Genomic DNA, 12967 nt, shown 5'->3' on the forward strand with positions numbered 1-12967 from the left:
GACAATGTTGCACTGGCGAAAAGTCTTTATTGGAGTCAAATAGACAATGAACAGTACACATTTCAAACAGTAATAATCTTTGTCCTGTATACAAGATTCACTGGAGAATGTCAGAAACAGGAACCTGAATAGATATATATAGTGCATATAACATATCTGTTCAGTATTTACAGATAGGGAGAGATAAAGGAAGAGGACAACTTTAGAATATCAGTGGTATGAATATGAAAATGATTGAATTTGAACCAATGCTATACGATGAGGCATTGTCCCAGAGAGGTGACCTGTACAGTGCTTCGTTCTCTCTCTTCCCAGCTGTAGCATCACAGTAGACCGAACATCACAAAGCCCACCACATTTGACTTACCATCTCCTAGGTACACACATGACACAGTAGACTGTGTTGTGTTGGGTGTCATTATGGTGGACAGAGAAAAGAACACGCAGTAGCTTGTAGAAGTGTTATTTGTATTTTGACAACATCAGGCAGAATACAACAGCAGTCCGTTGTGTTGGACGAGAGAGGCAACAGAATTGGCTGTACTCTAGTAACTCCCGCTAAGCCAAAGGAAATTACAACAAAAGACCCAGTATTGTGTTGGATTTCAGCATGGTAGACAAAGAGGACCTCTATACAAGGTGTCCCCAAAAGTGGTATTTTTTATGGTACTGTACTAAGAACTGTTTCTGTCAACCCTTATCCTCAACCCAACCATGATACGCTAACATATCCCAATGGACTCTGGACCCAAAGAGGCACATCTCCCAGCCTTTTGGCAGGTTGAAAATCAGCACGGGTGACTAAGAGGTAAGCATTAGAGGTCACACTGATTCTGACTTTCAGAAACAAGGTTCATCCTCTACTGATCTGACGTGGAAGCATATGAAAGGTGAAAGCAACATGGGGGACTAGGTTCATACCTTCACTAAAACAACTGTCTTATATTCATTTATCTTCATTCAACCGAGGAGGAGAGGAGATTAATTAGCCGTTAATGTAGATGAAGGAAAGAAGACGAGGAGAGGAAGCAACTTAAGACTTGTGAGGTGCCCCATCAGTCATCCCTCCTTCCTGTGGGGTCTAGTTGGTGGTAGTTGGGGTGACCTGTGAGGAGGAGCTGCTGCTTCCAGAGCTCTTGGTGGTCTTCTGCCCCCTGGTGGCACTGGGCTGGCGTGGCACCCTCTGGCTGGAACCCTCTCTGCTCTTCTCCCCGTGGCCAGCACCCGTTTTACTACGCACTGCAAAAACAAAGAGAAGGGTGAGAGGGATGGTTTGCAGTGTGTGTGTGTGTGTGTGTGTGTGTGTGTGTGTGTGTGTGTAGCTGTCATGCAAGGCAAAATGGCTGTGTTTGGGGCGGAATAAGAACATGCAGATGAGCATGTTCAGATGAGAGACCAATGAGACACTTATGAGAGCATGACAGACAGCAATGAAGATGAAACACTTTATTCAGTCTAGACTCTTCCTAAATCGCCCTATGGGGAAAATGTCCACCCCCTCAAGCAGGTGTATCAAATTCAAAACCATGCAGTCAAAAACTTTTTGTCAAATATAGTGCTGCAGTCTACATGAGTAGAGAAAACACAAAAACAGCAAGATGAGGTTAACGAACAAACGCACATACACTCAGAGTCCAGTTTATTAGGTACACCTATTTAGTACCGGGTCGGACCCCTCTTTGTCTCCAGAACAGCCAGAATTCTTTGGGGCATGGAAATGTTGCTCAATTGGTATCAAGGGACCTAACGTGTGCCAGGAAAACATTCCCCACACCATTACACCACCGCCACCAGCCTGTACTGTTGACACCAGGCAGGATGGGGCCATGGACTCATGTTGCTTATGCCAAATCCTGACTCTGCCATCAGCATGACGCAACAGGAGCCAGGATTCGTCGGTCCAGGCAATGCTTTTCCACTCCTCAATTGTCCAGTGTTGGGGATCACATGCCCACTAGAGTCACTTTTTATTTTAGCTGATAGGAGTGGAACCCAGTGTGGTCGTCTGCTGCAATAGCTCATCCGTGAAAGGACAGACATGTTTTGTGTTCCAAGATACCGTTCTGCACACCACTGTTGTACTGCTATGTTATTTTCCTGTTTGTGGCTCATCTGTTAACTTGCACAACTCTTGACATTCTCTTTCGACTTCTCATTAACAAGCGGTTTTCACCTACAGGACTGCTGCTGATTGGATGTTTTTTGTTTGTTGCACTATTCTCGGTAAACCCTAGACTGTTGTGTGTGAGATATTTGAAACAGTGTGTCTGGCACTGACGATCATGCCACGCTCAAAGTCGCTGAGGTCACTCGTTTTAGCCATTTAAACTTTCAAACGAACAGTAACTGAATGTCTCGATGCCTGTCTGCCTGCTTTACATAGCAAGCCACGGCCACGTGACTCCCTGTCTGTAGGAGCAACCCATTTTCATGAACAGGGCGGTGTACCTAATACACTGAGTATACCTGAGTCCACACGCACACACACGGCTAAGATCCTACACACTGTACAAGTAAACTCAGTGCACAAGGTGAAGACATTGAAGTACTGGAGCCAGACGGGCAAAAAAACAGAGAGGTTCAAGAGTTTCTGGAGAGAGATGGAAGGATAGAGGAAAGAAAATGAGTGAGTGAAAAGGGGACCTTGAGAGTGAGGAGAGGAGGTGTCGTAGACCATCTTAGAGTTGACCCTGGTGGGCCTGGGGCCAGCAGAGGAGGATGTGGAGGAGGAGGTGGGGGGAGGTGCAGGGGGCTTAAAGCTTTTAGTGGCAGACACAACAGAGTCCTCTTCTTCAGCAGCGAGATAGATACGCACATAGAGTGTTTGTGCATACACACCACAGGTACACAGAAACACACATAGAGAAGAATTGGAGAGGAGTTAGAGTGCAAACTGAAATATACAGGTAACATTGTAAAGTTAGTGTTTGACTGGAGGCCAATGTATCCTATTCTCTTCTCCATTCATTTATATTCAGCTGGCTGGCCAAGGCCACAGTGGAATGAAGTGGAGAAGACAATAGCAGCAATGTGTTAGTTAGTGAGGGGAATAGGAGACATTGGAAGATTAGGTGTAGAGACTCTGGGGAAGTGAAAGGGGGAAATATCCTGTCTGAGCAGGATACAAAGGTTTAAGCAGAAGGCTGCAAAGCAAGCAAAGCAACAGAAAGATATTTATATTTTCTATTCCACCTAAATAATAAAAACAATAATTATCTGTCCTTACCCGACAGAAAGACATAAAGGTCCAGTTATGCTATGGTAGAGTCTCCCGTGGCTCTAGAGTCTCCCGTGGCTCTAGAGTCTCCCGTGGCTCTCCTTCCAAATCTTGTTGACTAAACTAGCGGAAGTCTGGAGAACTTTAGTATTGGTTTTTGCATTACAATGGGAGCGCTGGCATTCAACGCTCACATTTGATTGGCTTTGAGTAGAAATTACATTTCCCCTCAGGAGAGGTATTTCATTGTGTCTCGCTTTTCCTAATTCGTCAGACAACGTTTTAGTAAGCTATACAACGTTAGTTTTGAATCTAGGTTGCAAGTCTGAACATTTTTCAGAAACACAACTTCTGTTTGGAGCACCATCCACGCTAAATATTTAATTGGTTTGATAAGTGGAAAACGTAACACTAGTTTCTACCACATTCCACCCTTTTTTTATCATCTTCATAAATGGAAATTCCCAAGGATTTCTAACATAACTTCTGAGGCTATAGAAAAATTAACACTCTTCCCTGTCTGTCCCTACCCGAGAGACATGTACTGTTATGTAGAGGAAACAATGAGCTATATAGTCTGGCTGGGCTACCAATGAGAAAGCAGTATTGTTTTGCGGAACAGAAAACCACAACCCCTCTTTAGCTCTCTCACCACCTGATCCAGACCCTACTGACCTCTGGGTTCTGTGGGGGCTGTGGTGGTAGTGGTGGTGTTGGGGTAGGAGGCAGTGGAGGAGTCTCCCATGGAGGTGTCAGCTATCCTCTGGCCAGCACACATGGCCTTCAGGGTCTGGAACACAGCCAGTGGAGCTACGTTCATCTTCAACAGGTCCACAATGATCCTACAGGAGAGGACAAGGATTAAACTAAGAATACAGTGTACACGCTCTCACACACACACACACACACACACACACACACACACACACACACACACACACACACACACACACACACACACACACAAAATCAGTCAGTGTTACTGGCCTGATCAATGCATTAGTCCGAGTCTAGGTCTGTCGTATAAGATGGGTTAAAAATACCAGCTCAGAATAACACAGGGGATTGTGTGTTCAGATCAGAGGAAAAGGAGAGGATTGATGAGGAAAGGAAGCCAAGTTAGACTATTGAGATGCCCCCTCTCAGACCTACTTGAAGACCTCCTGGTCCATGGCGATGCCTGCGGCCTGCGTCAACTCAAATAGCTCACTCTCCTCGGCGTTGAGGATCTTCTTCTTCTTCATGGCATACTTGGTGACGTTGCCGCTGACCGTCACGCCCATGGCAGGGGAGTCTGGGGCCGTGGGGAGGGGCCCGGGGGCGGACTGCTGCTGAGAATGAGACATGACGGGTCACTTTAGTCACCTGGGGGCCAAGAGAGAGGGAGGAGATCAGTATGAAGGCATCTCATTAGCAATTCAATCAACAACAACAAAAATGTCATGCATTTTCTCCATTGTTTACATTTTTTTGATGAGTCCACTCATTGGTGGTATGCACGTCTCTAGTACCATACAACATTTCAATGTAATTTTAGCAACTTCGTCAGCTAGCTAGCAATCTATATTTGTTTGGCAAGAATTGTGAATGTGGCTACGAAACGTAGCTAACGTCGCTATCTAACTAACTTAGCCCTATACGGCGCCGTGCATCCACTCGTGGGAATGCGCGGCGTCCGCTTGCCAATACCTCAACTCTGATAACATTATTGCACATGAAAAGCTTCTTACCTCAGCACTAAGTGGGGGTATATGTTATTGAATTAGTGTGGTACTTATTTAGGGGGAATGATCAGGCTGTTTGCCCTGGCGGTTGTCATTCGTGTTTGTTCAAAACATAGGCGCGGAATAATCACGTCACAGTTATACAAAAAAGGAAAGTGCGTAAGTGTTGCAGAAAAACGCAAGAGGGCGTTAAAATTTAAAAACCTCAGAACCGACGCGAACAGCTAACGGACTCTTCCATGTCCATATAAGGGGTCATGGATAGTCGCCAGTTTCATTGTAGCTTTTTTTGTATATATATATATATCTGAAACGTATTTTCTAATTCTTATCGATCCAACACAAAATAAGCACCAAAGTTACATTTTGTAGTTCTATTTTGTCAAATTAAATTTGTGGCCTACAGATATTCGGCATATGCATTTTCGAATCCACACTAACTGTGTAAATGGTTTAGTCCTAGGTCTAGGATGGCGGCTGCTGTGGGTGTAAACAAGCAGGGGACCGCAGCAACGATGGATGTCTGTGTTCGGCACGTCAGGGGGGCCACAAGCAGCACCGTGAAGGTTGGTTGAATACTTGCACGTCTAAATAAGAATATAAACAACGTTTGAAGGCGATACGCCGTTTGCTCAATTTACCGACCAGGGCGCTCGGATCGGGGGAACTCTCAATTCTGCTGTTTTGCGGCCGGGCCGTAAACCCATTGTCAAACGATCGGCCTGAATTTTTGTGTGTGTCTGCGTAGACAATAGACATGCAATCCACAAGATTACAGACAGAATCACCATCTGGGTTAAGTGCCATGATCACAGCTTTTTGTATCAACCATGCAACTGCATCAGCTAACTCCACCTCTCATTAGCAGCATAGCATGCTAACGTTATGGCGCTAATCCGCTAGCTATAGCTGATACACAGTCTAACATTTGTTAACTTGCTACTTCTTTGTGTAGAACATTGTGTACCATCTGAAAAGTCACTAGCTGGGTACAGTTGAGTCAGGAATCACCCTCAAAACAAATTTAACACCTTCATAAAGTTGTGCGGTTTTGCATGACAACTTCAATGAAATGTAGATTTCGCAGGCAGGCTAGTGTTGTCGCACTAGCTAGCTACGCACTTTAATAACAAACCACCATGTGTAGTTCGCTGTGTGACTTTTCGTCAACACTACACTAACCAAATGAGTTCCATGAGAAGCCAGATGAATTTGCCTACAGGAAACATGACACAGACACCATCTCAGTCCATGCAGAAATAAGTCCATTTTGAATTGATATGCAATGACAAGGGGTCCATCTAAGTAAACTCAACCTATGTGTGTGGTTGACGCGACCTGTATGTGTGTTGTTGTCCCCAGGTGTTGGAGTGTGGGGTGTGTGAAGATGTCTTCTCTCTCCAGGGGGACAAGGTCCCCCGGCTGCTGCTCTGTGGTCACACAGTCTGTCATGACTGTCTGACCCGGCTGCCCCTGCATGGTAGAGCCATCCGCTGCCCCTTCGACAGACAGGTCACAGAGCTGGGTGAGTTCTGTAGGATTTCGTTTCTATACAGGCCTTTTGTGTTCCTGTGTCAGTGAGTGTGATGTAACATCCATCACAATATAAGGTCTAACATCTCACTGGGGCGGCAGGGTAGCCTGGTGGTTAGAGCGATCGACTAGTAACCGGAAGGTTGCAAGTTCAAATCCCCGAGCTGACAAGGTACAAATGCCCCTGAACAGGCAGTTAACCCACTGTTCCTAGGCCGTCATTGAAAATAAGAATTTGTTCTTAACTGACTTGCCTAGTAAAATAAAGGTAAAAAAAACAACAACAAAAAAACTTGTTTACTTGTAAGCTTTTAGTCCATCGCCTCTGGGAAATGTGTGAATGATTTGATGATGAATTAATGCTTTTTATTGACTGTGTCTCCCAGGGGACTCTGGTGTGTGGGGTCTGAAGAAGAACTTTGCCCTGCTGGAGCTTCTGGAGAGGCTGCAGAATGGAGCGTCCAGCCAGTTGAGCATGGCAGAGGATGCCCTAACAGGCATGGGAGAGGTAGGCAGTAGTTACCCCCACCCTGGGTTCCCATCTTGAGGTAGGCAGTAGTTACCCCCACCCTGGGTTCCCATCTTGAGGTAGGCAGTAGTTACCCCCACCCTGGGTTCCCATCTTGAGGTAGGCAGTAGTTACCCCCACCCTGGGTTCCCATCTTGAGGTAGGCAGTAGTTACCCCCACCCTGGGTTCCCATCTTGAGGTAGGCAGTAGTTACCCCCACCCTGGGTTCCCATCTTGAGGTAGGCAGTAGTTACCCCCACCCAGGGTTCCCATCTTGAGGTAGGCAGTAGTTACCCCCACCCTGGGTTCCCATCTTGAGGTAGGCAGTAGTTACCCCCACCCTGGGTTCCCATCTTTCATCTGCAATTATCTGAAAACACAGAAAGGATAGGTTAAAGCTACGCTATGGGAATTGGCTTTGATCTGCCTAGTTCTTTAACATCCATCCATCTAATTCTCAAGGACACTTACTTAATGACAACGACTCATGAAATGTAACACTATCGTATGTTCTCCCCTCCAGTCAATAATCCGCTGTGACGAGGACGAGAGCCACACGGCGTCTATGTACTGCACGGTGTGTGCCACCCACCTGTGTGCCGACTGCTCCCAGCTCACCCACTCCACCCGCACCCTGGCCAAGCACCGGCAGGTACCCCTGGCAGACAAGCCCCACGAGAAGACACTATGCCCGCAGCACCAGGTCCACGCCATCGAGTTCGTCTGTCAGGAGGAGCTCTGCCAGCCTGGGCCGCTCATGTGCTGCGTGTGCAAAGAGTACGGCAAGCACCAGGGACACAAGGTACGGAAGGCGGAGGAGGGCGAGTCAGCTGGGAGTAGCCTCACTGGTTGCTGTAGTTATTTATTGACTGACTGACAGGTCAATCACTGAAGCAACGTTCCTAGCAGCACTAGAGACAACAAGCAAATCAGAATAGCTAAATGAATGGTCACTTGTCGTTGTACTGGTTGGTAGTTCAGCTGGTGTGATTTAGAGCTGTGACGATCCCAGTATCGCAATATTTTGTCCATGGCAAAAATAGAAAGCAGACCAAACTCGTTGGTCCTTTAAAAACCTGTTGGATGTCAAATATTGTGTGCTATACTGTAGCTAAATAAATAAACGTGACTCTGGATGACAACATAATTTTGTTTGTTTTCAACATTAGGGCTGTTTTCATAAAGAAGTTGAATACGCTTCATGTTTTGTTTCCTTGCCGCGATACTAATGAGGATTGTGTTAATTTCTCCTTGCTGATTGCTTCCTTCCTGTAGCATGCAGTTCTGGAGACAGAAGCCAATCAGATCCGTGCGTCTATCCTGGACATGGCCCACTGTATCCGGACGTTCACAGAGGAGGTGTCGGAATATTCCAGGAAGCTGGTTGGGATCGTACAGCAGATTGAGGGAGGAGAACGGATAGTGGAGGATGGCATCGGCATGGCACACACCGAGCATGTAAGAACAGCTGGCTGTGGATAACAACTTTTTACATACAAAACAACAGATTGACTTTAGATTTCAAAGTGGATAGATAGGCTATTCAAATGTAATTGAGGTATAATCGTTATAAAGCAGTTACTGTGTTTACAAATTACGGGAGCTACATCTCAAAGTCCTGGGAAACATCATTGTATTTCCTTCCAAAAAGTCATAACATTGCTTATGGTTTATCATAGTGTATATTTCATGATGCGGTGTGTAATCTGTGTATTCCTGATGGACTGTCGTCTGTGTGTATTCCCCAGGTCCCAGGCACGGCAGAGAGCGCGCGGTCCTGCGTACGGGCCTACTTCGCCGACCTCCACGAGACGCTGTGCAGACAGGAGGAGATGGCGCTCAGTGTAGTGGACGCACATGTCAGGGAAAGGCTCATTTGGCTCCGGCAACAGCAGGAAGACATGACCATCCTACTGTCCCAGGTCTCCACAGCCTGCCTGCACTGCGAGAAGACACTGCAGCAGGTAGGAGCCAAATGGGCCACTGGTGGGGATAACATCTCCAGAGCACACTGTAGGAATGTCATTTCTGCTTGCACTGGATGGTGCCCTCTTTTTCAATAAGAACCACTAAGGTCTTCCTAAGGACTTTTGTATGGTCTGAAATCAGATAGGAAATTTACAAATGTGATTTTCCTAAGTCCTGACTGATGTCTTCCCTGTCTCTCTCTGTAGGATGACTGCAGAGTGGTCCTGGCCAAGCAGGAGATCAACAGACTGTTGGAGACTCTGCAGAAACAGCAGCAGCAGTTCACTGAGCTGGCCGACCACATCCAGCTTGACGCCGGTATCCCCGTCACCTTCACCAAGGTACAGCACTCTGCTCTACTCTGTAGGACTACAGAACGTCATACACTCCATTGAAAAACAATTAGTAACTTCATTTAGACTACATTGTTTTCTCTGTTCCAGGACAACCGGGTCCACATCGGCCCTAAGATGGAGATCCGGGTGGTGACCCTGGGACTGGATAGTGCAGGGAAAACCACCATCCTCTTCAAGCTGAAACAGGACGAGTTTATGCAGCCCATCCCTACCATAGGTAAACCCACAACAGTGTCAGTCATTAAAATGTACCTGAATTGAATAGCCACTAGCCACTCCTCCTTGTCATCTGTAGGTTTTAATGTGGAGACAGTGGAGTATAAGAATCTCAAGTTCACCATCTGGGACGTTGGTGGGAAACATAAGCTACGGCCTCTATGGAAGCACTATTACCTGAACACACAAGGTATCAGTTTACCTCTTTCTGTCATATTACCTGCTTCCCTAACATGTACTGTATACTAAACATTAGGAACACCTTCCTACTATTGAGTTGCCCTCAGAACTCAGAACAGCCTCAATTGGTCGGGGCATGGACTCTACAAGGTGTCAACTGTTCCACAGGGATGCTGGCCCAGGTTGACTACGATGCTTCCCACAGTTGTTTCAAGTTGGCTGGGTGTCCTTTGGGTAACAGACAATTGATACACATGGGAAACCGTTGAGTGTGAAAAACCCATCAGCGTTGCGGTTCTTACCACATTCAAAGGCACTTCCATTTTTTTGTCTTGCCCATTCACCCTCTGAATGACACATACAAACAATCCATGTCTCAATTCTCTCAAAGGTTAAAGAATGATTTTTAAGCCGTCTCCTCCCCTTCATCTAGACTGATTGAAGTGGATTTAAAAGGTGACACCAGTAATCGATCACAGCTTTCACCTGGATTCACCTGGTCAGTCTCTCATGGAAAGAGCAGGTGTTCCTAATGTTTTGTACACTCATTGTATATCTAACTATGACAAATGTACTGATTTTGAAAAGAGAATTGTAAAGTGTTATAATGATGATTTGGGTGAAGAGACGTATTTTTTCTGTCTCCTTTCGCTCTTCAGCGGTGGTGTTTGTGATTGACAGCTGTCACAGGGATAGGCTGATGGAGGCCCACAGTGAACTGGCCAAACTTCTGACAGAGAAGGAGCTGAGAGATGCCCTGCTGCTCATCTTCGCCAACAAACAGGTACGCACACACACGACCCCTTGGTCCAAGAAACAGGTATACACACGCACATTGATGTGTCCGAGACTACTAGGTGAAAAATCTGTGTCTGAGCAAGACACTTTTATTTTTACACCTTTATTTAACTAGGTAAGTCAGTTAAGAACAAATTCTTATTTTCAATGACGGCCTAGGAACAGTGGGTTAACTGCCTTGTTCAGGGGCAGAACGACAGATTTGTACCTTGTCAGCTCGGGGATTCGATCTTGCAACCTTTTGGTTACCAGTCCTAGTGGTTACACTAGGCTACCTGCTGCCCCTAACTGCTCCTGTAAGTAGCTCTGGATAAGTGTCTGTTAAATTACTCAAATGTTGATTGGCTGACGTGACCATTGACTCGTTTATCCTCACCTGCAGGATGTCCCTGGGGCTGTGTCGGTGGAGGAGATGACGGAGCTGCTGAGTCTCCATAAGCTGTGCTGTGGGAGGAGCTGGCACATCCAGGGATGTGACGCCCGCAGTGGCATGGGGCTCCACGAGGGCCTGGACTGGCTGTCCCGACAGCTGGTGGCTGCAGGTGTACTGGACGTGGCCTAGACCTCCCCTTGCTGTAGGTGTACTGGACGTGGCCTATACCTCCCCTTGCTGCAGGTGTACTGGACGTGGCCTAGACCTCCCCTGATGACTGACTTCTGTTACCAAGTAAAACCCCTTACCATAGATCCCAGAACGATCTTCTTAAACCATCCACACCATAAAGACATGTCCACCATAGACCTGCACCAGTCACATCTACCTAAACCTTTTACCTGATGATTGGCTTATGGTAGACCCAGTCCAACCCATACCCTAAAGACCAGTCCTACCAAAGTCTCATCCCATACCTTTCAGTTCTACCCTACATCCCATACCTTTCACCCCATACTAAGGCCCTAGCCCTACATTTCACCCCATACCAAGGCCCTAGCCCTAGATTTCACCCCATACCAAGGCCCTAGATTTCACCCCATACCAAGGCCCTAGTCTTTCACCCCATACCAAGGCCCTAGCCCTACATCCCATACTAAGGCCCTAGCCCTACATTTCACCCCATACTAAGGCCCTAGCCCTACATCCCATACTAAGGCCCTAGCCCTACATCCCATACTAAGGCCCTAGCCCTACATCCCATACTAAGGCCCTAGCCCTACATTTCACCCCATACTAAGGCCCTAGCCCTACATCCCATACCTTTCACCCCATACTAAGGCCCTAGCCCTACATCCCATACCTTTCACCCCATACTAAGGCCCTAGCCCTACATTTCACCCCATACTAAGGCCCTAGTCTTTCACCCCATACCAAGGCCTTAGCCCTACATCCTATAGCCGTTCTACCCTTCTCACCCTTAACCTGCAGATAAGCTTCTTACCCACAACCAGTGAATCCATCATTAGTCGTAATGCTTTGTACTTTGCTCTATCCTGGGTATGCTAACAGGGCCAGGTTATAGGGATTCCCTCAAGCTTACTAAACTAACCTGCTTATAAGACTACACATTCCCATATTGCCTCAATGCAGATCAGATGAGATTCAGTTCATGGCGAAACTCCATGTTGTAGATTTTCTTCATTGGTACCAATGCACTTGACTTGTGATGATTTCATGTAATGCAGCATCAGGATTTGAAATGACACCGGTAGTGGGCTGAGTTCAGCTATTATTGACATTGGTTAAATAGTGCAGTTGAGTGAAAAAGCTATTTATGTTGGGTGGGTAGGGGATATTGTAGTAGCTGTGGTGGGAAATATCTAAAGTGTTATATGAAATCTTTCTCCCACCTGTTTTGTGGAGTGTCTTGCATGCACTTTTCTGCCGCTTCAGTACATCTGGGTTGTGCTCATGAGGGTGCAACGATTGACTAGACATGATTCCTTCATCTAATTGACAGAGGATGATCTACACACTATATTTCTGAACCTTCCAGAATGTTGTGCCCTACAGTGTGATACTGGCTTCTTTTGAAACCAGGACTCCTGGTTTGAATTTTTTCATCACAACCTGTGATGGTCTTCTGTTTTAGCCCATCTGTCTGGAGTGCTGATTGTTACATTCTACATTAACGTTACCCACATGTAGATGTGAAACTTAGTCGAAACATTAACCAAACACCTTTCAACTCCTGTTATTGTATGGAGGAACCATCCTTTGGTTTGAATTCACTTTCCTCATTGCTATGTAATGTTACACATTCTATGTAGAAATAAAATGCATGTGTGAAGAGCCCTCTGTTAAAGCATCTCAGATTCTGATAGGAGTTTTTGAAACATTTGGAAGCACATTGCACATCCATGTTACTCGTGGATTTGATCATGGCTTTTGTAAATCGCGATTAAATAAACTGTCTGGATGTTGCTTTAAATTTTTTTTTTTATACCTTTACTAGGCAAGTCAGTTAAGAACAAATTCTTATTTACAATGGACGGCCAAACCCGGGATGACGCTGGGCCAATTGTGCGCCA

The 12967-nt window shown here is 46.1% G+C and overlaps 2 protein-coding genes across 5 annotated transcripts; one reads left to right on the forward strand and one right to left on the reverse strand.

The window, feature by feature from the left end:
- Positions 1–7: 7 nt before the first annotated feature.
- On the reverse strand, positions 8–5078 carry mzt2b (mitotic spindle organizing protein 2B). Of its 2 annotated transcripts, XM_029645671.2 has the most exons (5): positions 4948–5078; positions 4370–4582; positions 3893–4059; positions 2644–2790; positions 8–1239 (listed from the first exon to the last, which is right to left on the reverse strand). In XM_029645671.2, the coding sequence occupies exons 2-5, from the start codon at positions 4561–4563 to the stop codon at positions 1082–1084; spliced, it is 666 nt and encodes a 221-aa protein (XP_029501531.1). In that variant the 5' UTR covers positions 4564–4582; positions 4948–5078; the 3' UTR covers positions 8–1081. The 2 variants fall into 2 exon arrangements, with proteins under 2 accessions (XP_029501531.1, XP_029501532.1); XM_029645672.2 differs by lacking the exon at positions 2644–2790 and having other exon boundaries at positions 4948–5075.
- A 174-nt stretch (positions 5079–5252) lies between these two features.
- Positions 5253–12860, forward strand: trim23 (tripartite motif containing 23). 3 transcript variants are annotated; one of them, XR_010460582.1, is made up of 12 exons: positions 5253–5507; positions 6304–6466; positions 6861–6982; positions 7507–7785; positions 8259–8441; positions 8732–8947; positions 9158–9292; positions 9371–9524; positions 9603–9713; positions 10363–10487; positions 10884–11643; positions 11715–12860. XR_010460582.1 is itself a non-coding variant. In XM_029645668.2 (11 exons), exons 1-11 carry the CDS (start codon positions 5412–5414, stop codon positions 11061–11063), a joined length of 1764 nt encoding a protein of 587 aa, XP_029501528.1. In that variant the 5' UTR covers positions 5253–5411; the 3' UTR covers positions 11064–12860. The 3 variants fall into 3 exon arrangements, 2 of the variants coding, with proteins under 2 accessions (XP_029501528.1, XP_029501529.1); XM_029645668.2 differs by having other exon boundaries at positions 10884–12860; XM_029645669.2 differs by having other exon boundaries at positions 5256–5507; positions 9395–9524; positions 10884–12860.
- Positions 12861–12967: the final 107 nt, after the last annotated feature.

Source organism: Oncorhynchus nerka, linkage group LG22, assembly GCF_034236695.1.
Source record: "Oncorhynchus nerka isolate Pitt River linkage group LG22, Oner_Uvic_2.0, whole genome shotgun sequence".
NCBI classification, from domain to species: domain Eukaryota; kingdom Metazoa; phylum Chordata; class Actinopteri; order Salmoniformes; family Salmonidae; genus Oncorhynchus; species Oncorhynchus nerka.

Coding starts and splice junctions, on each gene's coding strand:
- mzt2b (XM_029645671.2), bottom strand. CDS start 4,563: ATGTCTCATTCTCAGCAGCAGTCCGCCCCCGGGCCCCTCCCCACGGCC. Junction 4,060..4,369: donor ATGGACCAGGAGGTCTTCAA/GTAGGTCTGAGA, acceptor CCTCTCCTGTAG/GATCATTGTGGACCTGTTGA. Junction 1,240..2,643: donor CTCCTCTCCTCACTCTCAAG/GTCCCCTTTTCA, acceptor TTGTTTTTGCAG/TGCGTAGTAAAACGGGTGCT.
- trim23 (XM_029645668.2), top strand. CDS start 5,412: ATGGCGGCTGCTGTGGGTGTAAACAAGCAGGGGACCGCAGCAACGATG. Junction 7,786..8,258: donor GCAAGCACCAGGGACACAAG/GTACGGAAGGCG, acceptor TCCTTCCTGTAG/CATGCAGTTCTGGAGACAGA. Junction 10,488..10,883: donor TCATCTTCGCCAACAAACAG/GTACGCACACAC, acceptor CCTCACCTGCAG/GATGTCCCTGGGGCTGTGTC.